Source organism: Pristis pectinata, chromosome 5 (assembly GCF_009764475.1).
Source record: "Pristis pectinata isolate sPriPec2 chromosome 5, sPriPec2.1.pri, whole genome shotgun sequence".
NCBI classification, from domain to species: domain Eukaryota; kingdom Metazoa; phylum Chordata; class Chondrichthyes; order Rhinopristiformes; family Pristidae; genus Pristis; species Pristis pectinata.
The window spans coordinates 65,346,693-65,371,987 of NC_067409.1; the positions used below are offsets into that span (position 1 = coordinate 65,346,693).

The 25,295-nt window shown below is 38.7% G+C and overlaps 1 protein-coding gene across 3 annotated transcripts in view; it reads left to right on the forward strand.

Annotated features, from left to right (window-relative positions):
- Positions 1–25,295, forward strand: part of LOC127570330 (histone deacetylase 9-like) — a 476,207-nt gene that overhangs the window by 350,769 nt on the left and 100,143 nt on the right. Inside the window, exons 8-11 of one of the 3 annotated variants that reach the window (XM_052015776.1) lie at positions 2,184–2,315; positions 10,616–10,719; positions 16,897–17,034; positions 19,449–19,647. In XM_052015776.1, coding sequence (XP_051871736.1) covers positions 2,184–2,315; positions 10,616–10,719; positions 16,897–17,034; positions 19,449–19,647 — 573 coding nt within the window. The remainder of the gene's footprint in view (positions 1–2,183; positions 2,316–10,615; positions 10,720–16,896; positions 17,035–19,448; positions 19,648–25,295) is intronic. The other 2 variants (XM_052015777.1, XM_052015778.1) reach the window with 2 other exon arrangements.

Genomic DNA, 25,295 nt, shown 5'->3' on the forward strand with positions numbered 1-25,295 from the left:
CCCTGAATAAAAGAAAATCTTCATTCTCTCCCCCACTCCACCTCACTCCATTGTGTATCTTTTGCCCAAAATTTTAAATCTGTGCACCAACTCTTTGAACTGTCTTTGATTTACTCTGATGTGTATTGTCACGCTCCATCTCCATGATTTCCTGATTGGAAAGGAGTCATTCTCAATGATTTCTCGAGTACAGAGACACAACGTGAGTATGAAAGTGTGAATATGTGTATGAAAGGGTGAATGAGTGTGGAGGAGAGGGGAAAGTTAAATACAAAGCAACAAAAGGCAAATAAACCAAAAATAAATAAAGATTGGCACTTAGAAACAGCACTTTAATGGGAGCAACTTCTCTCTAGTTACGCTTTCTAAACCAGTCATGATCTTGTACAACTTGATCTATTCTCCTCTTTGTCCTAATCCCAGTTCTCCCAGTTCCTCCAATGAGCTACCAGTGGAAGAAGAACAGGCTTTGGCAGTTCAATCAAATAATGTTAAAGAGCATCATTTACAAGCATGCCTTGACTTTCTGGCTGACCACACACCTTGCCCCAGATCCAAAGCACAAAGGAATTTCAGCCTGTTTTTCTCATTTTATTTTAATTCTCCAGATTTACTGTTTTCTTTATATATATATATATATATATGTATATATACACACACGCCAAAGTTTACTTTGAAGTTTGCTCAGTTTGTGATCTCTTTATTTTCTGTGCTGTTTTTCAGATTAAAGAGCCATTTCTAAGTGCCAATCTTTTTTTTATTTTTGGTTCATTTGTTTTATTGCTGGCTAAAATAAAACACAAGAGAAGTCATTTTGCAACCTTACCAGATGCAAAGTTAACTGGGAACATATCACTTTGTAGAGCTGTCTGATTGAAATCAATGGAATTGAAAATTGGATAGCTTCCATAACAGGATCAACAAGATATCAAGAGATGTACAATTTACTCTTTTTCCTTTTTACACTACTTAATTGGAAAATCTATGGACGTCTTGGAGCAGTTTTATTTTTGACACATCATAACCAAAATTTCTCAGCTATATTGGTTTCCATTTTAAATTCATTATCTTGTTTTATGAGTTGGTAGGGTGATCTGGTTTCCTGGCATGCCTCGAAGGTGTATTTATTGGTGTCTGTAAGTGGCCCCTAGTGTGTACATGAGTGGTAGAATCTATGGGAGAGTTGATGGGAATGTGAGGAGAATAAAATGGATTTGTGCAGGATTAGCATAAGGGGTGCTTGATGGTCAGTACATACTTGGTGGGTTGAAGAGCCTTTTTCTATTCTGTATGACTATATAACTCTAAGTGAGTTAATATGGTAGAAATCCTGCTATTATTGAGGATTATCTCTCAATTCCCTGAACACAAGGTGTGAATAAGCAGAAAAATTTACATTAGAGTCCTACATAGCTAACAATAGGGAGATTTTTCAATGATATTAGGATTGAGAAGCAGACCCTTCCCTCTCCATCCTCTCCAATCCTGTTCACTGTTGATGATTCCAGTTAAGCAGAGCACTTTAGCAGGAGCTTTCTTTCCAATCTTTGGATAGTTTGAGGAGGCCACCTGTCAGGTTCCTCATTTCTACCATCTGAAAATGAAGTGCAGACACAAGAGACTGCAGATGCTGGAATCTGGAGCAAAGCAAGAGGCGTTGGAGGAACTCAGTGGGTTGGTCAGCATCTATGGAGGGAAATGGACAGTCGATGTTTTGGGTCGAGAACCTTCATCAAGTCCAGGTGAAGGGTCTTGACTCGAAACATCGACTGCCCATTTCCCTCCATAGATGCTGCCTGACCCACTGAGTTCCTCCAGTGCCTCCTGTGTTGCTGAAGATGAAGTGCTATTCCTACTTCATTATTTTCAAGATTCTCTGCTTTTGCACTGACAGACTTGCATTTGATGGAGATAACTGAGTGCATTGCATTACTGCCGGGAATATGGGTAAGAGGTGGCCTAGAGGGCCACACTGAATTCTCATCTTGTGGCAAAACCTGATCAATTCAAATGGAATTTAGATTCCTGCTACCCTTAAACTAAGTCTTGCCTGTGATTTTCTTTTTCTTTTTAATGTATTCAGCTAAGTTCATTATTCCTAGCCTTGCATCACTCCCTGATACGTTATATGAATGTTATTTTGATACTCTTTGCCCACATCTGATATTCTCATGTTTTCACAGCCTCTGAGCCAAATTTGAAGGTGCGTTCCAGGTTAAAACAGAAAGTGACAGAGAGGAGGAGTAGTCCATTATTGCACAGAAAAGATGGCGCCATTATCAGCACCTTCAAGAAGAGAACGCTTGAGAGAACAGGTACAGGTCGTCCCTGGGTAACAAATGGGTTCCATTTTCTCAAACGTCCTTCAGTCAATTTGGTCCATAAGTTAGAAAATACATAAAAATCACTCAATATGGTAACCACACCTCCACAACATTGTAATTAATGACTTTAGGAACACATAAGACTGATGAGAAAGAACGATTACAAAAAGCGGAGAGAGAGAGGAAACTAGATCTGCCATTCGTAGGAATAAACATATGTCAGACTTTTGAATTTAATAATATTACGGGAGCTTGTTTGTATATACGGGTGTCCATACGTCGGGCGTTCGTAACCCAAGGATGACCTATAGTTGGAAAGAACATAATTCTCTTTGTAAAAGCTGGCATATTCTTTACGGATATCTTTATTCCAACATCCTGGCTGTGTGTCAGTTTTGTACAGTGACACAAAAATTAAAGCAGCCAATTGAACCTGTTCCTTTCAGAAGAAACAGTGGTTTTGCTGGGTCTGGGAGCAAATTTGACACAGGTCAGGGAAGAAAGTTCAAATACTAAATAACAAAACATAGCAGCAGGAAAAGTTACTTCATTCCAAATGACTGACTGTTTTTGCTTGATCATATCCCTGCATACCTGCTTTCCTGTCATATTCCTCAAACTGTCTTTTCCCTAGAACTATAGCTAATTATGTTTTAAATCAGTTAAAATTAATGTCTTAAATGGCCAGTAACAATCAAGGTCCATTATCCTAAATGTAAAATAGCTTCACCTCACATTCTTTCTTACTTTTAATTAATCTCAGCTAGCTTCTCATACTATTATGGCCCTTGGCTGCAGTTAACGTGCTTGCATATATCAATTTTAAAACTCCTTCAGGAATTTTAAAACTTCTTTTAGGTTATTCCAAACTAAGCTTTTTTGAGGCATTTTAAATTCTTTTACTTTCCTTCATAAGTTATAACTGATATGATTTAAGAATCCTAAGAAGGCAAGTTTCAAAACAGGGACTTGGGGCAGTCAGTCAATTAGCCTCCTTCATTGTACTTGAAAACCTCAAAGTTAGGGAATAGCATCTGGTATAGAGGACCAAGAGGTTGTTGTTGGACTTTAATTTCATCACTGGAGCACTGCAATGGCAGGGAAGACAAAAGGGTATTAATGAGCATACCCTCAACAATGGAACTGAGTATTTAATGAAACTTAGCCTCAACTTTCCAACCATTTCATGTTTAAAATAAATGAAAACAAATGGAATAGTTCTGGCATTGTATCACATTATTCGTGAATTTTGTCAGCAAAGTTTGGGTCAGCTTGATTTAGGATTTCCAATCTTAATACTGATTGGGATGTAGAAGCCATAGTTTCAGTATAACATTTAAAGGAGCAGTCAAGTGGACTGATAAAAGTTGCAACATGGAATTTACTTAGAAATACAAGAAAATGGAGAAATCTGTGCTTATAGGAGAGCATTGTTCTAACTGGAACTGTTCAAATAATGTTCAGTGATTTTTGTTTTATATCTTGTTTTGTAATTTAGTTGCCCTTGCAAATACCAAAAAATGTTGTCAATGTCCAGCAAGTCAGGCAGCATAAATGCAGAGAGAAACATAGGTCATTGGCCCAAGAAATTAACAATCATCAGAACTGGGAAAAGTTAGATGTTGAAAGGGAAAAGAATGTCCTTGGCTGCTGGTGCTCTAAGAATGAAGGGCTACATGGAGAATGCTTTTAGGCATGCCTGGTGGAACTATATAGTGCCCAAGGTCCCTCTGTTCATCAACACTTCTGAGGATCTTAACATTTACTGTATATGTCCTACCCTATTTGATCTGCCAAAATGCATCACTTAACAGTTTGCAGAATTAAATTCCATCAGCCATTGCTCCATCCAACTTTCCAGCTAATCAATATCATGCTACAGCCTAAAACAATTCTTCTTGCTATCTACAACATTTCAAATTTTCATGTCATCTGCAAATTAACTTATTAAACTTCCTACATTCACTTCCAACTCATTAATATATATCACAAATATCAAGGGCCCCAGCACTGTTCTTTCACTTTCTACCATTTCATGTTCTAAATAAATGCAAACAAATAGAACTTTTATTGGCATTGTGTTACATTGTTTATTGATTCTGTCAGCAAAGAGTTTAAATCACAGACTTCCAATCAGAAAAGCAATCCTCCACCACCACTCTGCTTCCTATTACCAAACCAATTTGGATTCAATTTGCCAGATTGCCTTGGATCCCATGGGCTCCAACTTTTTGAACCAGTCCACCATACAGGACCTTGTCCAAGGCCTTACTGAAGTTCACGTAGATAATATCTACAGCAATGTCGTTATCAACGTAATTAGTTAACTCTTCAAAAATGCAATCAGATGAGTGAGACAGGATTTCCCACAACCAAAGCAGAAGTCTGAGCTTTCACTTTAACATTCAGATAAAGTGGATTCTGCTGCTAGGAAGCTGCAATATTGACTATTAGAAATGGTGATTGAGCCATAAATGTTGAATTAGAGTGTCCACTGCTTTCTTGCTGTATGAAGATGGAAGGGTTGCATTATTGGTTAGGAAAAGTTCACGTTGGAGGTGCGCACTGACACTAACTTCAGCTTGTATATTAGAAGAGAGTCTAGGATATGGGCTAAGTGAGCTCTGAGAAGGTATAAGCGTATCAAAATCTGAATAATCTCTGCGCTACCACTGGCCATGAGCTTTGTGATAGCTGCTCCATTATTAGCGAGCACCTCCTTTTCCAACTTGCTAAACCCATGGGCATGGGCTTCTCTTCTGTCAATGAGATGATGGTGATTACATGCCATCTTTTTCCACAAGAAAAAGGGAAATGTGTTGGTATGTTGCAATGTGAGGGATAATGTGTCTGTCACAGTTAAATAACTGGCAATGCATGGAAATTGTGAGGGTTTGAGGTTTGGACTAATGGAAAATGTGTGAAGGTGCATGGTGCATGTGTGTTGGGAGTTGAACAAGTATTATTATGTGCCTGATGGAGCTGTATTGTAGGGAACAGTGTGAGAGTTTGGTCGTACAGTTTTTAGGAGATGTGATTTGATAGGTGTATCCTCTGAACTTGATCATATATGTGAGGTCATTAAACATCTTGCACTATATTCATCCTTAAGAACTGAAACTATAATCTTAAGAACATAAAATATAGATTGACAATTAGGCCAATCAGCCCATTATGTCTGCTCTGCCATTCAGTAATATCATGACTGATCCAATATTGGCCTCATCACCATTTTCCCACCTTCTCCCCATACCCCTCGATTCCCTTGTGATTCACATCTCTGCCATGAATACATTCAATGACTCTGCTTCCTCATCTCTCTGGGTAGAGAATGCCAAACAGTCATAACCTTCTGAGTGAAGAAATTCCACCTTGTCTCTGTTTTTAATGCATGACCCCCTTATTTTAAAATATTTGTTATATATTTTAGCCAATAGGGGAAACATGCTTTCAACACCCACCTTGTCAATCCCACTCATAATCTTGTATGATTCAATAAGATCAGCTCTCATTTTTCGAAACTCCAATTAATAATGGCCCAACCTGTTCAAATTTCATACATATGTAAACCCCTACACCCCAGGAATCTTGTGAATCCCTCTGCACTGCTTCCAATGCAAGTATATCCTTCCTGAAGAAACATTGGGGAGTGAAGTCTGAATCTACAACATGACTAAATCACAGCTTTCATCCAAGAGAGTGTAGGCATCTTCTCATACTCTTCTGATCGCTCACATTCTCCCTGAACTTTCACAGAAAAATTACCTTCAGGGCAATGAGATGTTAACGTAAACACTTTATTTTGTTTTTAGTTTTTGGTAATGTAATGTAAGTTGTTAATGCTTGTTAATGTAAGTTTAGTTTAAATAAAATTGGATCTTGAAAATATTTAGTTAGCCTTGTTTATCACAACTGTTCAAATATTAAAAAAAGTGAAGTCCTGTATGAATGAAAACCAGATTCTGGTTTCATCCATTGTAAATAATATGACCAGAAAGATTCAGGTCATTTGCTTGTGTTGATTAAATAATTGCAGTGTATCTATGTTCTAATTACAAATTTGATATGTATACCTTTAAGAACTTATTTACCTGATTAAGCAATTTGGGTAAATGCTGAATAAATGCACATTCTTTTACGTATTTAGTACCAACAAGAAGTCGGATACCTGGTTGGATTTTAGTTGGAAAAGTAAGCATCAGAGCCAAATCTAATTATTTAATCATGATGATATGTACTGTAATAAGTTGCTATTGAATAGTTTAATGATGTTCTTATAGAGTATAGGTTTTTCCTTAATAATGGTTATTGTAAATTACAGGTTAAAAAAATGTAGTGTAAAGTGACTGTCATTGGCAGGCCCTGAATCCTCTGTGACTGAAGGCAATACATCGATATAGAGTATATAGTAGATATAGTAGAGTCACAGGTAGACAGGGTTGTAAAAAAGGCTTTTGGCATCCCAGCATTTATAAATCAAAGTATTGAGTATAGGAGTTGGAATGTTTTGGTGAGGTTGTATAAGTCATTGGTGAGACCAAATTTAGAATATTGTGTGCAGTTCTGGTCGCCGAACTACAGGAAGGATGTCAGTAAGATTGAAAGAGTGCAGAGGAGATTTACAAGAATGTTGCCGGGTCTTCAGGAGTTGAGTTATAAGGAAAGATTGAGCATGTTAGGACTTTATTCCTTGGAGCGGAGAAGAATGAGGGGAGATATGATAGAGGTTTATAAAATGATGAGGGGCATAGACAGGGTTAATGCAAGTAGGCTCTTTCCACCTAGATTAGGAGAGATAAGTACGAGAGGACATGGCTTTAGGGTGAAAGGGGAAAGGTTTAGGGGGAACATTAGAGGGAACTTCTTCACTCAAAGAGTGGTGGGAATGTGGAATGGGCTGCCATCTGATGTGGTAAATGCGGGCTCGCTCTTAACTTTTAAGAGTAAATTGGATAGATACATGGACGAGAGAGGTCTGGAGGGGTATGGGCTGGGGGCAGGTAAATGGGACTAGCTGAATAATGTTTTGGCACAGACTAGAAGGGCCGAATGGCCTGTTTTCTGTGCTGTAGTTTTTCTATGGTTCTATGAGGCAGAGGATGGTGTATCATTTGAATGAAGCACATTGGTATTCTAATGCACCTGCTCTCCATGTCTTTCTGGATGGTAGAGATTGCAGATTTGACAGCTGTTGTTGAAGGCCATTTGTCAAATTGCTGCCATGGATCTTGGCAATGGTACATTCTGCTGCCACACTGCACCAGTGATGGAGGGAATGAATGTAAAAATGAATGCTGGGATTCCATTTCAAGTGGGCTATTTTGTCACAGATAATGTTGAGCTCTTCATTATTGTCCAGCAAGTGAAGAATATTTCATTGCACTCTGATGAGTCATCCACTGCAAAAGACCCAGTTTCCAATCTCTCTTATATTGTATTTATATGGATGGTGCAGTTACGTTTTGATAAGTATGATCCCATCAAGATGTTGATGGGAAGGGACTTGGTGATGGAAATGTCAAGGTAGATAGTTCAACTCTGTGCTATTGGAGAAGTACTTTGTCTGGCTCTTGTATGAAGCAAAAGTTACCTACTATTTAATAGCAAACTCTTGGAATGTTGTTGAGACCTTCTGCATGTGGACACACGGCACTTCATTATTTATGCATTTATAAATGGAACAAAACTCTTTTCAATCATCTGTACACATTAAGAATTTTGACCCAAAGAAGAAAAGTCATTAATCAAGCAGCTAAAAATTGTTGGGCTGAGGTCACTTTTCTCAAGAAAATCTGCAGTGGCTTGGATAATTGGTTTCCAAAAACCACAACCATCTTCCTTTTGGGTAGCAAATTTCAAAGATCCATTGCCCTCTGGATAAAGAAATTCCTTCTCATCTCAGTCCTGAATGGGCAATCCCTTATTTTGAGACTGTAACCCTTAGTTCTAAACACCTCAGCCAGGGGAAACATCATTACTACACCTACCCCTTAAAGCCCCTTAAAAGTGTTATACTGTATGTTTTTGCCCTGATTCCTTTTCACTTCAGTTTTACAGGGACTCCTTGATGCTTAACTTCATCAACAGTTGTTTTGATGTCACGAGTAGCCACTTTGGTACTGCATGTTTGGATGAAAACTATAGTGAATTCCAGAGCTGATTGTGCAGAACTGAATATTACTGGGCGGGTTATTTTGAGTAATTTATATTGCCTTACTGATTGAGATAAAGCAAATGTGATTAACTTATGGGTCTGGCATATCTATTTGAAACCATGCTACAAAAATACAATTATGTAAACATAAAACACACAAAACAGGTAAATACTGCACTTTAGTTTATGAGCAGGATGCCAGCTTTCCTGGGGCCAGAACCAGCTATATGTAGTAACACAAAGTAATGAGCTCTTTCCTATTGTTGCCTCCAGCAGGCCTGATAGTGATCAGTGATACATATGAAATGTACAATGTGAACAAAGGGATCATGGCAGTCAGGATTTTCTACTTGAGTTGTGCTAGAGTTAGTGTTTTCAACATAAAGTTTCATGCTGTAGGAGCGCAATAGCTCAATTTCTAGAGGTTCATCTCTGAACAAATGTACATCCATTTGGACATTAGTTAAGGAAAATTCTACAACTAAAATGAAACACCTATGCACTTCAGCTGCTGTGACAGATACTTATACACTCCCTATATCACTAACTTAACTATTGATGCTATTTTAACACTAGCAGATAATAAAAATAACACTGATCAGAAAGTTAAGATTGACTTGCCTGAGTCCTGCAGCCCAAATGTGCTAGGAGAATGGATACACCCACTTGATTTTTTTTCACTCATATTTTGGGAGGGGGCTTCACCCTCAAGGCCAATATTCATTGCACATCCCTAACTTCCCTTGAACAGAGTGGCATTTCTGAGCCATGCACCTTGGTTGCTCTGGAGTCACAAATATGCCCGACCAAGCAAGGATGGCAGATTTTATCTTCTGAAGGACCTTAATGACCTTAATGAAGGACCTTATAGTAATCTAGTAGCTTTTGTGGTCATCATTATATTTTTTTCCTCTGTATTATTAATTGAGTTCAAAATTCCGCAGTTACTGTGGTCGGTTTTGAATTTATGTCAGTGGACTGTGAGTGCAGGCGTCTGGATAACCAATCCTGCACATATCTGCCGCACCACCACTGCCTTACATATGTAAGAAATTATGATCAGTGAGAATGTCATCTGAACCCCAAGGTTCAAAGACAGTCTCAAAGTTACTCTGGAATATTGATGATGATGTTTTAGTTTTTAAATCCTCAGTCTACTGGCCTTTGCTTTCAGTGCACAGCGAGCAGGTTTCTACATGTCGTTAATGAAGGATTAAAGATAGTGATGCTGTCTTAATGATAAACACTTCAGAGTTAATGCTAAGTAGTTATGTTACTAATATATATTATGAAAGAAAAGTTTGGATGAGACAAGTAAAAAGTAAAACACAGGCCCCATCTATTGGCAGTTAATAGAATACGACCTATCTGTGAACTGTTGCAAACAGAATAAACAAGTCACCCACAAGATTTTTTAAAATAATGCTATGTTTGAATGGGCAGAGTGGTGCCTTCTTTCTGCATTTCTCCCATCTGTAAAATAAACATAAAAATGCATTGCGAGATTGGGTGCTCTATCAAACAGACAGCCTTGGTCTTTAAGTTGTGCCGAGCTCACTGGCTCCAGCCAAAGTGGTGTTAGAAGCACTACATTTGGTTCAAGTACTCTTGGGATAAGGAAAGAAAAATGTTAGCCAGCCTTCCAGTTCCTAACCAATATACACACAGCTTCAAAGTGTGTATATGTGGTCACCTAGTGGGAACAAGATGTAGTTTGGTAGTCATGTCTCAAAGGCCTGCCAACATTTCTAGTCTGGCTCACACACGATGGATCCTAGACCTTATAGAACAGGATACTGTTGTGAGTACATTAAGGTTAAGTTAAAATCAGATAAAACAAAACTGGGAAAAAAATGAAGAGTCAGTTAAGAATCCATCCTTGTTACTTCAGTTTGGGCTATTGAAAACTCAAAAATACACTGGATTTGATAAAAAAAAACATCTAAATACAAAATCAGCTTGAAATACAAAACAAGGCCATTTAGAAAGTGTAAACATTCTTCATATTCTGCTGGCTGCATAAAATAGAGAGACTGTAATTAACATAAGCAAAGTCTTTGTTTTGCTGATATCATTTACGCTATGGGTACCTTGTCCTGCTGTAGCTTTTGACTTGATTATTGTTTTCTTCTTAAAGATTCCTCAGTGTGTAGCAGTGCCCCAGGATCTGCTCCTAGCTCTCCTAACAATAATTCCAGTGGCATGTCAGTGGAGAATAGATTATCAAATTCACCTGCTGAGGTAAGACTTAAGTGTTTTATGTGATGAACCATTGTACTTCCTTTTTTTTGGTTTTCACACTCGTGTCCCGCAACACCTACCCTGAAACCACAAACTCTTCTGCCTCACCCTCTTGCACACTCACTCTTGACTCTCATGTTTTACTTTTCTTTTAAATTATTTTTGGCACCGATATCCGCAGAAGAAAATTCTTGGGGAATAATTTACACAATAAAGCATTGGAAAAGGCAGCTTGATAGAAAACAGCTGAGATTTCAGGTGTGCTGTCAGAGTTCTGTGAATGACTCATCCACTTGATGTTTGAACCCCCCTCAGCCTTTGCTGTGCCATTTACAGATGAGTGCTCTGTACAGTTATACTTAGGTCTACAAGAGGATTTTGATGGCAGCCACTGCATTACTTTTTTCTTTTGCTGAGAAGCATGAAAAACTTTTACCTTATCTTTCTAGTAAAGTATCAATAGAAAAAAATGTATAGTTATGCAGCCAAGGATCGGTTGTGTGAAGAAAAGAAACATGATTACCCTAGAGCTTCCCTAAGACTGAGAACACAATGGATTAAAGTTCAATTCTCCCAAGATAGCTGGAAGCATTGGAAGAGTAGTTTCTTTGGGCAATTTTTTGAGTTGGTGGGAATATTATTAATATATATGGGTTTCTGAAAATGTATTCTGTTCATTGTTTTAAGCAGAACCAGAGGTATTCTGCAATCAGTGCTGCAGGATACAATTTGAACTCTATTCAGGTACTCCAGTTGGATTGTGGGGGGTTGGGCAGGGGGGGGGGAATCCCTGTTTAAAATATTCTATATATGAGATTTGTCCTTTTTTTGTAGATACCTCCAAAACCTTTTGCAGTGTCAGCTATGCTTGTTGTGCAGAACCTATCAGCTACACCCAAAGCTACAGCTCACTGTGCTCAGCAGTAGGCTGATGATTTGCCAGTGTATATCAGCCTCAGTAATATACCAAATAGTTACCATTAAGCTACAATGGCTGAGACACAAAACCATCAGGTGACGCCATATTACTTTAGGTTTTATCACTTTATCAGCATCACTACACTTTCTTATTGGCCTATGCCCTCTTAGCTCCACTGTACAACTAAATTGCAAACACCTGCCAAAAAGCAGAAAAAAGTGACAAACCAAGCCTATTGGTTAGGACTAAAACATCTTTTGTGTGTTATATACAATAATAAATAGCCAACGTTAAGTTTAACGCAGTAATTTAATCTGAGTTCTCTTGATCTTCTAAAGCAGCTTGAGCTTCAAGACAGTGGCTTATCACATCATCGCTGCACCTCAGCTAAAGTACAGCCTTAAACATTGCCTGCAATCTATTAGTCTATGTATGTGATAAGAATTTGTAGAAAATCACTTTCCCAGATGTTACCTGATAGAAAGCGCGTGTTTGAATAACAGTACATTAAAGTCTGTAATTACAATTAACATCTTATTGTTTAAGCCTTCGTAGGCTATGGTAGCATTACTTCATCAAAAGTATGACAAGGATAATTGACTGGAACAAGCCACATTATTGTGAATTAGACATTTTCTGTTATTACCTCAATTACCCTATTCTACTACACTAATTACAAAATTTATGTCAAATGTTTTACAAGTTAAAACTGGTGCCTATTTTAAAAGTTACAACAAATTCATGGAGCATTGAAAGAAAAGAATATTCTGAAGCTAAAACTTTTAAAGAGCTAATAGTACAAATTAATGGAGTCATGTTCTACATGTTGAACACAACAATATCTCAAGTGACTAGTTTGTTTGTGTCTCAGCTGTTAAAGTAATTACACTACTACCTTCCTAATTCAATGAAAATAAAAAAAATGTTAAGATAGATTTGATGCTCAATTATTTCAAAGTGGCAGTGTATTTTGTGACCTAGATAAATCCTGGCACTTCCTGCATTAGCAGACAATCAATATTATGACACCTTTGTTTTCAGTGACCTGTTTATGGGTGCAGACTCTGTGACCTAACGTTTCATGTCAGAATGCCCCCATAAAGCCTCAGTGGGAGGCTCTGCTTTGAGCAAAAACACTCAGTGTTATTCTTCATGTTAAGAATCAGCCAAAGCCTGCAAGAGAAACAGCATGGTATTTGTGGGTTGCTTTTTAATGTTTTTTTTTGCCTAGGATAATTGATATCTCAGAACCTAAAGGTCCCAAAAGCGGAGGTGACAAATTATTATAATTCTGTCAGGCCAAGACCCTGTATGCTGTTTCCCTCATGGAGGTGGCTCCTTTTTTGAGTCACAGATGCTTTTTTGTTTGGGAAGTAAGCAATGATTGTTGCTGCACTGTTACACTAGGTGTTCTTTTACATCCCAGTTTCTCCTCTGTGGTCAGAGTCATGTTACAGCTGGGAGCCCCCAAGAAGCAACAAAATAAAAGGGAAACTGTGCAACCTTCTCTTGTGTTTTTGAGTGCAGAGCAGAACATGTGGGACAGAAATTGATCTAATTGGAAAAAATTCAGGCCAACTATCCTGCCCTTGCTGCTAAAATTTCAGCTACTATTTAAGAGAAAACGGAAGTGTGGATGGAATTAGTTCCTACTGCGCGTAACTGCGATGAGATATAGTAGAAAGTTGAACCATTATAACTGTACAGATTGCTGATATTATTGTCAACACAATGTTCAAAGAGTGGCATAAATCCAGCAGCACTTTGATTCAGAATAATATCCCTTCAGTTTGAATCGTAGCCTTGGAACAGAGTGCAAAGCAAGGGTGTGCAAGATACTGAAAATAGTTGGAAACTTAAACTATCAACAATGGTATTTGATTCATGAAACAGCTTACAGAACCAGGCGGTAACCTTACAATTGTTTTCTTTCTAAAAACATTCTTCTGGAACTTTTTTCTCCAAACACCAACACAACACCAAAAACAGTTAGTCACATGAAGCAATGCTTAAAAGGGTCATACAATTAAAGGAACAATTATTGTTCACAGACCAACATTACATTTAACATATTTGTTATGTGCTGCCTTTTAGATGAGACTTGAAAATTGAGAAGCCCTCTAACTATTCCAAAGATTCAAATAAAGAATAAAATTCCCATGACATGATTCACACAAAGCATGATGGGTAGATCTTGTCTCCTAGCTGACATACTTCCCTCAGCCAACATCCCCTAATCTTGTTACTTATATCAGTATCATTGTTGCATTGCATTTTAATATCGTGCCTTGTTTTTGGAGTTTTTATGGCATATTTGAGAAATATCACAAGTGCTCTTAAATCTATCGTTTGTTCTTCGTAATATGACATATCATTTCAAATGGTGGATAGAGCCTAATTATACTGTGCAAAAAAAGGAAAAAAAAATCATACCACATTTCAACTCATTTTAATCACATATCTGAAATATGCTGAGTTCTGTCCATTGACTATTGCCCGTTTTCATTGTCATTGTTACTGTGACAAAAGCGCATCATGATATTGGCTTATTGCATATTTGTGGCTCTCCATGTAGAGGTAAAAACCGGGTTTAGTCATTAAAAATCTCCCCTCTTGTTTAGATGTACAATAGCCCACAACAGATGTTATGCCTTGAACAGCTATCTGAAATTAGGCCAATCTATTCAATTCAAATATAAACACTTCATGGGTTTCCATATGTTTGATAGGCAGCTCTATTTAAATATTTTAATTGCTTGATAAAAAAACCGTCCAAAAACCTCTAGGAAATCACAGGTCAGCCACGATCAGCCATTCACATTGGGGTTTAACACAATGGGTACAAGTATCAGTTTCTGCCATTCTGTGTTGAAATAATTAAGTCTTCAACCACCATGATCCATTGCATGCACTTACCAATTTCATGTTTAATAAATTTGTTTTGTCAGTTTATAACCCAAGTTTATACAGGGTGTTCATTCTATCGGCACCTAAACTTGAGGTAATATACAAGGAGATGTGATGCAATTTGTGGACTGAAATACAAATTGTTTTCTTTTTAACCCCTGGCCTCACAGCACATTTCCTGGATAGCTTCATAAGGAATGATTCTAAACAATATAATTGATCTGAGGGACTGAACTTGAGAAAAAAGTATCTGGCGGAAAACCTCAACAATGTAACATTCACAATGCACTGTACACTGCCCTAAATAATCTTTAGACAGCTGCTGAAAAAATATAACAAAAATGTCCATTTGATGAATATGTGTTATACATGTCTTAAGCAGATGTAACCCTACTGTAATTATTTTTTTCCTAAATTATCTCAATTAAGCATAATGTCCTCCAGAGACTGAGGATCCTTGCAGAACTTGAAATGGATTTCTTAATTTTGCCAGTTTGCTGCAGATAGTAATACTCTGCTGCAATAATTAAAAAAGAAAATATTGAGAATTTTCAGAAGGTCAGGCAGATGGTAATACTTTGCTGCAGATAGTAATAATCTTCTACAATAATTAAAAAAAGAAAATATTGAGAATTTTCAGAAGGTCAAGCGTATATATGAAGAGAGAACCCGATTTAATGCTTCAGGTCAATGACCTTTCATCAGAACCGAATTTTGCTGTTTGACAAACACAAGGCTAGCTGCAGAGTTATATGATTTAACGATTATCTTTTTATTCCATTACAAGCTTATTTTCATCTGCATTATTAGCTTTGCCTAACAAGGATAGTGTACACCATGGCAAAAGGGTAGAGTGCTTTACTTCTTAATCCATGCTGGTGTTGGATAGAATTCTAGTAAGTGAGTAAGAATGGTCTCCACAGCTTTATCTTTTCAATCACAGAACTGTTGACATAATTCACTCACAACTTCCACTATTTGCAGTTTTAAAGCACAAGATTAATGTTGGACATTTTAAGAATGTAGGAAACTATATTTAAATTTCCCATGTGACTTATGAGCATTCTAAAACTATCATGAACTGCAAGACTTCTAAGTGAATTATATATGTTAGCAATAACCAATAATGGTCCCTTCAACCTTTATAAGTTTTATAGTTAGCTCTTATAAGCCCCTGCCTGAAATTAGGAACTGAACCCACATTCACAGGCCTGTATCACAGTCCTAATAGTCACAGCACTCTTAGAAAAAAAATCTGTATGTATAGAAAATAATACATGCCTGGGAAGGAATGGGAAACTGCATCTGATGTTCAGGGTCAGCTATTGTTCATTTGTTTGTTTGTGCACTTTATTTCTCAGAATGTATGCCAAGATTTCTCCAGGCCCCATCTATTTTCAAATACATTAGAGAGAAAATTGATTCCATAGCACATCCTCACATTCTCCATTTAGTTAGTCTTGCCTGGTTATCCTACAGCTGTTCTGAAGTTCCACAGGGAATATCTGACTAGCTGGAATGCGACTGTAGCATGCAATATGATATCATCATTGTACCCCCTGCACACCAGAACAAAGTCTCTTTTACTTTGCATGTCAGGAGTGCAACTTTATAAAATCTACATCTACCTCTTCTGATTTACATTCTTCTTATGTCCCATAAATGTCGGTGTAGGAGCCAAGCAGCCAATGCATATGTGACAACGTGAATTTGCCTACCCTAATTATTTTGGTTATATTGAAGATGTCCATTTAAAGATATTGTTTTAAGAATCACATACCATTAGGAGCCAATAACCCTTAGTAATTAAGCACACTGTGTTGTATATCTATGATGTCTAAAACTTTTACAATACTTTGGGAATATCTCCAGAGCTATCTAATTGCAAGGCCTCACTGCCTGCATGTTGAACATTGTTGGAAGGAAAGTTGAAGAGTTTCTTTAAGAGCTGTCTAAGTTACCCCCAGATTTTCCTTTCTTTGTTGCACACAGGTGCTGCATCATATCCAGGTCAACATGAAAATCCAATCTTAAGTATTGGCTCTCAAATCAGATCAAAATCCTATTTTAAAGTTCACTTTCATTCTGCAACGGCATTACTATGTGAACATATTCAGCTATTCTAAACTGGTACCTCTTTTGAATGCTTTCTTTGCAAATGGCTCTGCCCCTTTAAAAAAACCATAAAGCAAATGCTTGGGATACAGGATGACTACTATCTCTAATCCAATTCATTGTGCCACCCCCAATCTCCCCACTTCCAACCCACTCTCTCCCATTCTCCATGAATCCCATTGTATGCCTTAAACTGAGTGTTATACGCCAAGTCTTACAGTTGTTCTCCTCAACAGCAGTTGCAGCCGCATCACAGGATTCTGAATTGGGATGGATCAGTGAATGCAATAAATCTCTACACATCACCATCATTGCCCAATATTACTCTGGGTCTCCTAGCCACTGCTGTCTCTTCTACCTCCTCCCAGATCAACGTACGTAATTATGAGTCAAAGGGTTACTTAATCTCTCTAATCTGTAATGTTAGTTGTACATAATAATCCTTCCCGACCCACAATATTGCAGACAGCTATTGTAATATAGTTACCATACTTTAAAAAAAACACACCTCTAGATCTCTAACCTAACATTTCTAGGTAGGCTTGAATGAAGGAAGGAGATGGGCTTGCTCCTGAACTGAGGCCAGTGCCATGATGGTAAAGAGGTGGAAGGTTACATTCCTGGCCTTTCTTCATTCCTTTGCAACTTGTATCAGAACCCCAAAGGCCAGAGTCTGTGGGAGTTTAGGGGCAGCCTAAAGATCAACAAGTGACTCAATTCACCACAGCCAGAGTGCCCTAAAATTATTTGCCTGGAGCTGATAACTGTGCCATTGTTTCCAGTCCAGTTTTCTGCTTTGGCTATTTATTTTTCCTTTATAATTCAGTTCAGAATTCCCTGGTTCCATATACAATTCGCTAATCCAAAAAATTACAAATGAAGCTGCTGTAATGTAAGAACTAAGTATATTTAATCCAGGGCAAAAGTAATAACAACTTCAGAATGTTTTGAAATTAATTCCACCATGTAACATGGTATGATAACTCTTCAGAACAGGCAATAGGAAATTGTCAGCCAATTTTACATTGTGGCTATGTTTCTTTTCTAATTTCATCCCCTAGGTATTTCATGTATGAAACTATTAATCAGATTAAAAGACAATGAGATAAATGTCTCTGCACCTGTAGAGATGTCTTTTTTAGAGCTTTGTAAAGTTGCAGGACAATCTAAGACCTGCTTAGATGTCCAGAGGTGAAATTCTCTGATTGGCCAGCTGCCTTCACAAATCTTACCATAAATCAGCAGGTGTTTGACAGAATGCCAACAAACTCTTGATCAAATCAAGATCACCAGCTCCTGGGCTTCTGGTGTTTGCTCTGCATGCACCATACAAGGCCAGTGACATGAAGAGACAAGACTCATGATTAAGCCAAGGCGGGGAGTGCCTGCATCGGGAGTTTTCGTGACCCTGGTTAGGAACGAGCTAAGCACTTCTTTGGAACCCAGCATGCCCAGTGAGAATCGGACAACAGCCTGTTAAATGAGAAATATGGCAAAACTCGAGGGGACCAAGGCACGACAATAATCTGGACTCCCAAAAACCTAATAAGTAAGAATTATTTCAGTAGTTAATGCAACAACTCCCAGGACTGAACCGGGAGATTACATTTTGTAGCATTCCAAAATAGTGGACACACAGTATACAACAGCTTTGATATGGGCATCAATTCCCATATCAATTCTTGATTGAAGTGACCCCTTATCACCCTAGATACTCCAGATGGGTCAGCACCAGAGAGCATCAGGAACCATTGTCCTGATTTGGTTGAAGTGCAGAAATTAGTGCAGGAATGGAATAATAGAATCCCTATCCACTTAGAAATGATCATAGACTTTCTCCTAAGTTACAGAGACTTGGTCATTCAATAGACTTCTGCTGCTGCCTATAAGGGTATCTTGGCAACAGGTACTTCATCCAGACTTGTGAGGGAGATTGCACTACCATTACTCCACTGGAGGTCTCCAAGTACTTCCAGGCAAAAGGAAAATATAAACTGTACCAAACTGTACCAAACCTCAGCTGAAAATTAAAATACATTGCATTTATAAAGTGCCTCTTGGCAATCTCCGTAATCTCTGGAATACTTTATAATCAATTAAGTACTTTGACTGCTAGTTACTGTTGGAACATAGGAAAGAGCAATTAATTTGAACAAAACAAACAGCAAAACAATAATGGCCAGACTTTTTTTTAGTGATGTTGGTTGAAGGATGAATATCAGCCAGAATAATAGTGATAACTTACCCAGCTCTTCCTTGAAATAGTATTAATATCTCTTTTATGTCCATGTGAGGATATAAATGAGGCCTTGGTTTAATGTTCCTTCTTAATTATGGCACCTCCAAAGAGTTGAGTAGACTGATGCCCTGCACTGAAGTTTTAATTTAGATTTGTGTTCAAGTCTTTGGTGTTTGACTAGAACCCACAACCTGGAATACTACTAAATGAGACATGACTGTCATGAAAGAAACCATGATCTTTTAAGTTGTGAGGTAAATAGTTCCCTTTGAAAATGGTTGCCTTGGTCTGAGTATAGTTTCAGGCCTATTCACAAAACCTGAAAGGAATGTGGCAGCTGTCAACCTTTTTACGGGTATCAAGGGTGGATTTTCAAGGTGGCCAAAGTATCCCTTAATCTGACTGTGAAGGTGAGGGGGCGATACATGTGGGTAATGGTCAAATTTACAAGACGTTTTTACACTAGCAAAGAAAGATAAATTCATTGAATTGCGTACAAGATATGCATTTCAAATTAAATATTAACTTGAAAATAAAAATGTGTTATAGGTCTCAACAGCAAACCAAAATTCTGACAGACATACCATTCAGGGAACAGCTCTTACTGGACAGTTCAGACGAAGTACTCCTTTATCTGCTTTCTTGCCACCTGCACCTTTTGATGGGAAGGTTAACAGCACCCATCAAGCTCTGCTACAACACGTATTCCTGATGGAACAGGCTCGAAAACAGAGTCCACTCACAACCGGTGAGTTGAATTTGTAACTAAAACATTTGGAGTCATACTGAAAGTTCATACCATAACTGCTTTATACTTCCATGAAAACTTTGCATCAGGTCTTTTGCATAAAAGGAAGAAAAGGGAACTTAATACTTATTTCACAATGATTCTGTTTTCATGTTGGCACCTTGCACTATCTTGTGCAATGCTTAAAGAAATGTTAGAAGAACATTATAATTAAATTTAGAATAGTGACATACAAAATGTGCAGACAAAACTTCTCTGCACTCTTTTGGAAATAATATACAGAATACAACTTCAAAGGAAGCCTGAGAATGACTATTGGAAATTCTCAATTACATATTGTAACTTATTGAGTATTTTGGATTGCCAAAGAAAGTGAATTGCACAGCTTTGGAATACATAACGTCATTTTGTTTACAAATTATCACAAGTTCTCCCTCCTGCCCCCAAAATAATTGCTAGAAAATTCAGAAGCTTAGAAATTTGCTGACTTTATATCCTCTTCAAAAGCAGAAATTGGTTGCCTCAAAGTTCAATGTGGCAGGGAGTGTGTGCTCATTCTATCTTGAAAGTGGGATGCCTCTTTTGTTAGATCAGGACACTCAGAAGACATCAAGGATGATCTCATGAAGCATTTTAAATGCCATTTATTATACTCATATAGGGGTTTGTGTGCTTAGAAGATGTTTACATGAAGTTGGACAGCTTCAGTGCTGATTTGTCATTGATAGACTCAGCCAGAAAATCATTGCCAGTGGTACGAAACATACAGAAGCCTTATCAGTTTCATATGGGTTAGTTCCCGGTATGATCTATTAAGCTTATTAAACTCAGTTTATCACCATTTAACTTGTATCTCTTTTCAGCATGCAAGCCATGATCCTAAACAATGGGTCAACATCAGAGCCAATCTCAATAAAAACTGATATCAAACAAGGCAAACAAGTGTCAATGCCCTAACACTTTCCTCAATCGGTCTTGCCAGAATATTGAACCTCATCTACCGTGGGAGTGGAGCATATCTTCAGAACTAATAGGATGTTGAGAGAGTCAAATTTGTGAACCAAGTGCTTTATTAAAATAGGGCATCAGTACATAAGGTTAAATCAGTAAATAGTTACTGAACATTAAAGTTAAAGGCTCTTTCTCTAAATGTATGGGGCATTTATAACTAGATAAACAAAACAATAGCACAAATGGAGATAAATGGTTCTGATCCAAAAGAGGCATCGTTGCTTGGTGAGTAGATTCTGAACTCAATATTCCAGGGTGTCGGTGGAGAGAGGAACAGAGTTAACATTTCAGTTTAGTTAATCTTTGTAAATCTTTAAAATTCTCAACAACAGGACTGTGGATGCTCAGAATTTGATTATATTTGGGAATGAAATTGATAGAATTTTGGATTCAAGGAAAATGGAAATCAGGAAGGAAATTGGAATTGGGATGAGAGGACCAGCCAAAATTTTATTATGGGGGGAGCAGGGTCAGGAACCCATATGGTGTACTCCCTTTCCTGTTTCCTGGTTCATTGAAACCTTGTTTCTAGCTGCCATTAAAAATACCCGAAGCTAGTAAGTAGAATGAACAGGAATCAGATAAAAAAACTGCAGATGTTGGAAATCTAAAATGAAAACTGAAAATGCAACAAAACCTTCAGAAAATCTGTGTAAAGAAAAATAGAGTTAATGTTTCAGGTCAAAGAACTGGAAAGGAGAGAAAAAAATGATTGTTTTAAATGGCAGAAATGGTGATGGGTGGGACAATCCGTGATAGGGTAGGGCCAGGGCTGCCATAGAGATGAACTGGAGGGATCACCCAGACAAATGAGTTAATGGGGACTGTTAGAGAGTAATAACACAGACAAAGAAGTGTAATGTGTTGCTAATAGAGGACTGTAGGATATGGCCAGCAGGTCAACCTGTACTAATGGAGAGAGATAAACTGAGAGAATATCACAGAAGCATGATCTATAGCAGAAATGGTCAGTTCTGATACGGAGAGAGAAGATGAGTTACCTAAAGTTGGAGAATTCACTACTGAGTCCAGAAGGCTGCACTGTACCCAAACAGAAGATGAGATGTTGTTCCTCAAGCTTATATTGGGTCTCGTAGCAATGCGGCATGGGTAGTACAGATTAACTCTCTTGCACATGATAACATCTCTGTGAACAGTTTTCAAATACAATTGTGTTTCAAGGTTACATGTCTTGTCCTCATTCATGAATATTCCCAGCTCACCTTTACTCAATGTTATCTTCATTGATTCAAGGTAGCAAGTTAGAGTGGTATTATTAGATTCAGACCAGATGAATTTGGGAAGGGAAAGAAATCATTTAGGGTTAATGTTTCTGTTCGTGATTCTTTGACCTCATTTGGAAGATGCGTATACATGAATATTGGAAAATGATAAGATATGGTGTCCAGGTCCAGTGAAAAGAGGATAAATGTGTAGGAGTATGCATAAAGAGAGTGGGGATTGATTATTACAGTGGATTAAAGCAACAAGCATTAACATCTGAAAACTGAATACAAGTTCAGCCAATACTAAGAGCTTAAATGCTTTATTTCTGTCATAAAGATTTAAAATAAAATATTTTTGCTGAGTTTGAGACCATTTTCTAGTGTGATATTAAGTTGATTATTTCTAATGATATTAAGTTGACTGGGATTTTCAAATGGACCATAAGAAATCTGGTATGGAAAATTAGAACAATGCAGTGCTCACAGTCTTAATAAGGCCACAATCAAAGATCATGGAAGAAGCAAAGGAGGACAGTTTACCAGGACTGGTAGATCTAAACAAGATCAGTAACCTACCCCTCTCTGGAGAAATAGAGAATCGCAGGTATTCAAAACATGTGAAAGTGTAACCTAAACCTGACTGATGATCTAGTGGTTTGTCCAATATCACAGCAACTGCCAAAAACACCTCATTCTTCAGGTCAACAAGTTATAATTTCCACATCTCACACAACTGGACACAGGATAAAAAGCACGACGATGCTGGAGGAACTCAGCAGGCCAGGCATTAGTATTGGTTTATTATTGTCACTTGTACCGAGGTACAGTGAAAAACTTGTCTTACATACCAATCGTACAGGTCAATTCATTACATAGTGCAGTTACATTGAGTTAGTGCAGAGTGCATTGATGTAGTACAGGTAAAAACAATAACAGAACAGAGTAAAGTGTCACAGCTACGGAGAAAGTGCAGTGCAATAAGGTGCAAGGTCACAACAAGGTAGATCGTGAGGTCATAGTCCATCTCATCGTATAAGGGAACCATTCAATAGTCTTATCACAGTGGGATAGAAGCTGTCTTTAAGTCTGGTGGTACGTGCCCTCAGGCTCCTGTATCTTCTACCAGATGGAAGAGGAGAGAAGAGAGAATGACTTGGGTGGGTGGGGTCTTTGATTATGCTGGCTGCTTCACCAAGACAGCGAGAGGTAAAGACAGAGTCCAAGGAGGGGAGGCTGGTGTCCGTGATGCGCTAGGCTGTGTCCACAACTCTCTGCAGTTTCTTGTGGTCCTGGGCAGAGCAGTTGCTGTACCAAGCCATGATGCATCCAGATAGGATGCTTTCTAAGGTGCATCCATAAAAGTTGGTGAGTATCAAAGGGGACAAGCCGAATTTCTTTAGCCTCCTGAGGAAGGAGAGGCGCTGGTGAGCTTTCTTGGCTGTGGCATCTACGTGATTTGACCAGGACAGGCTGCTGGTGATGTTCACTCCCAGGAACTTGAAGCTCTCAACCCTCTCAACCTCAGCACCATTGATGTAGACAGGTTCATGTACACTGCCCCCTTTCCTGAAGTCAATGACCAGCTCTTTTGCTTTGTTGACATTGAGGGAAAGGTTGTTGTCATGACACCATACCACTAAACTCTCTATCTCCTTCCTGTACTCCGACTCATGGCTGTTTGAGATACGGCCTACAACAGTGGTATCAACTGCAAACTTGTAGGTGGAGTTAAAGCAGAATCTGGCCACACAGTCATGAGTGTATAGGGAGTAGAGTAGAGGGCTGACGATGCAGACTTGTGGGGCACCAGTGTTGAGCAAAGCATCCGTGGAGAAAAGCAGGCGGTCAAAGTTTCGCATCAGGACCCTTACCGTTGCCAGTCACTTCAACTCCCCCTCCTACAGTATCACTGATATGTCAGTCCTCGGCATCCTCCACTGCCAGGAGAATTCCAAGCGCAAACTGGAGGAACAGCACCTCATTTTCCGTCCTGGAACCTTGCAGCCTAACGGCATGAATATTGAATTCTCCCACTTTACGTAATCCCCACCCCTTCCCCACAACTTCCCCCCCCCCAACATACTTCTTCTCTTCTTCCCTTTCCTAGCCTTTTTTCCCTTTCTCTCCTAACCTTTGACCCATCCCCTGGTGGATCTGCTCTCCTCTCCTCCCCTGCACCTGCCTATCACTTGCATCTACCAATCACCACCTTGTGCCCACCCCTCCTCCCCTCTTTTGTCCACCTATCACTGCTCTGCTTTTCCCTCCTATATATTGGGCTTCCCCTTTTCCTATCTTCAGTCCTAAAGAAGGGTCCTGACCCAAAATGTTGACCACCTACTTTTCTCCACGGATGCTGCCTGGCCTGCTTGAGTTCCTCCAGCATCATCGTGTTTTTCATCTAGGTTCCAGCATCTGCAGCTCTTTATTTCTCTGGACACAGGATAAATCTGGTCACAGCTGTTACGTGATGAACAAATTTCAGTGAACATTATGATCAGCAGCTTGAACAGTCTTTCACAGTTGATCTAATTAAATATTCATGTGGAACCCAACCAGGATTGAAGCTATCGCTGGGAGCAATCTTGATACAAGCTGTGATTGCCTCTGCTTCTTTAACTGAGGGAGCTGATTTTCTGCAGGCCATCTATAAATCTGTTACAGCAAAACATGATGGGGAAGATCGTTCATTTAAAAGCCAGCAGATCCACTTGGACAGCTGCACTGTGTCGATAAAATCCTCAGGGCTTTTCGGCTGAGAAATCTGCCTGCTGAGCCTACACTAGACTAGACCTGGCTGATGTCCAACGGGCCCATTGAATTCAATGGGGAAAAAACATGGCACTCCACAGAACAAGAAGTCAGTCTTTCTAGTTAATTTAATTCATTAAAAGCAAATGGATTTAATTGTATTTAATATGAATGTAGAACATTAAACAATATAGCACAGGAACAGGCCCTTTGGCCCACCATGTCCATGCCAACCATGATACCATATTAAACTAATCCCATCTGCCTGCACGTGGTCCATATTCATCCATTCCCTGCCTGTTCATGTGCCTCTCCTGAAAGTTGCTATCGTAGCTGCATCCACCACCTCCCCTGTCAGTGGGTTCCAGGCACCTACCACTCTCCGTGTAAAAAACTTGCCTCACACATCTCCTTTAAAGCTTCATCCTCTCACTTTAACCCCGTGCCCTCCAGTAGTTGAAATTTCCAGTGTGGGAAAAAGATTCTATCTCCCCTATCTATCCCTCTGATAACATTGTATACTTCCATCAGGTTGCCCCTCAGTCTCCAATGCTCCAAAGAAAACAATTCAAGTTTGTCCAACCTCTCTTTATAGTTAACGCACTTCAATCCGAGCAACAACCCAGTGAACCTCTTCTGCACTCTCTCTAAAGTTTCCAC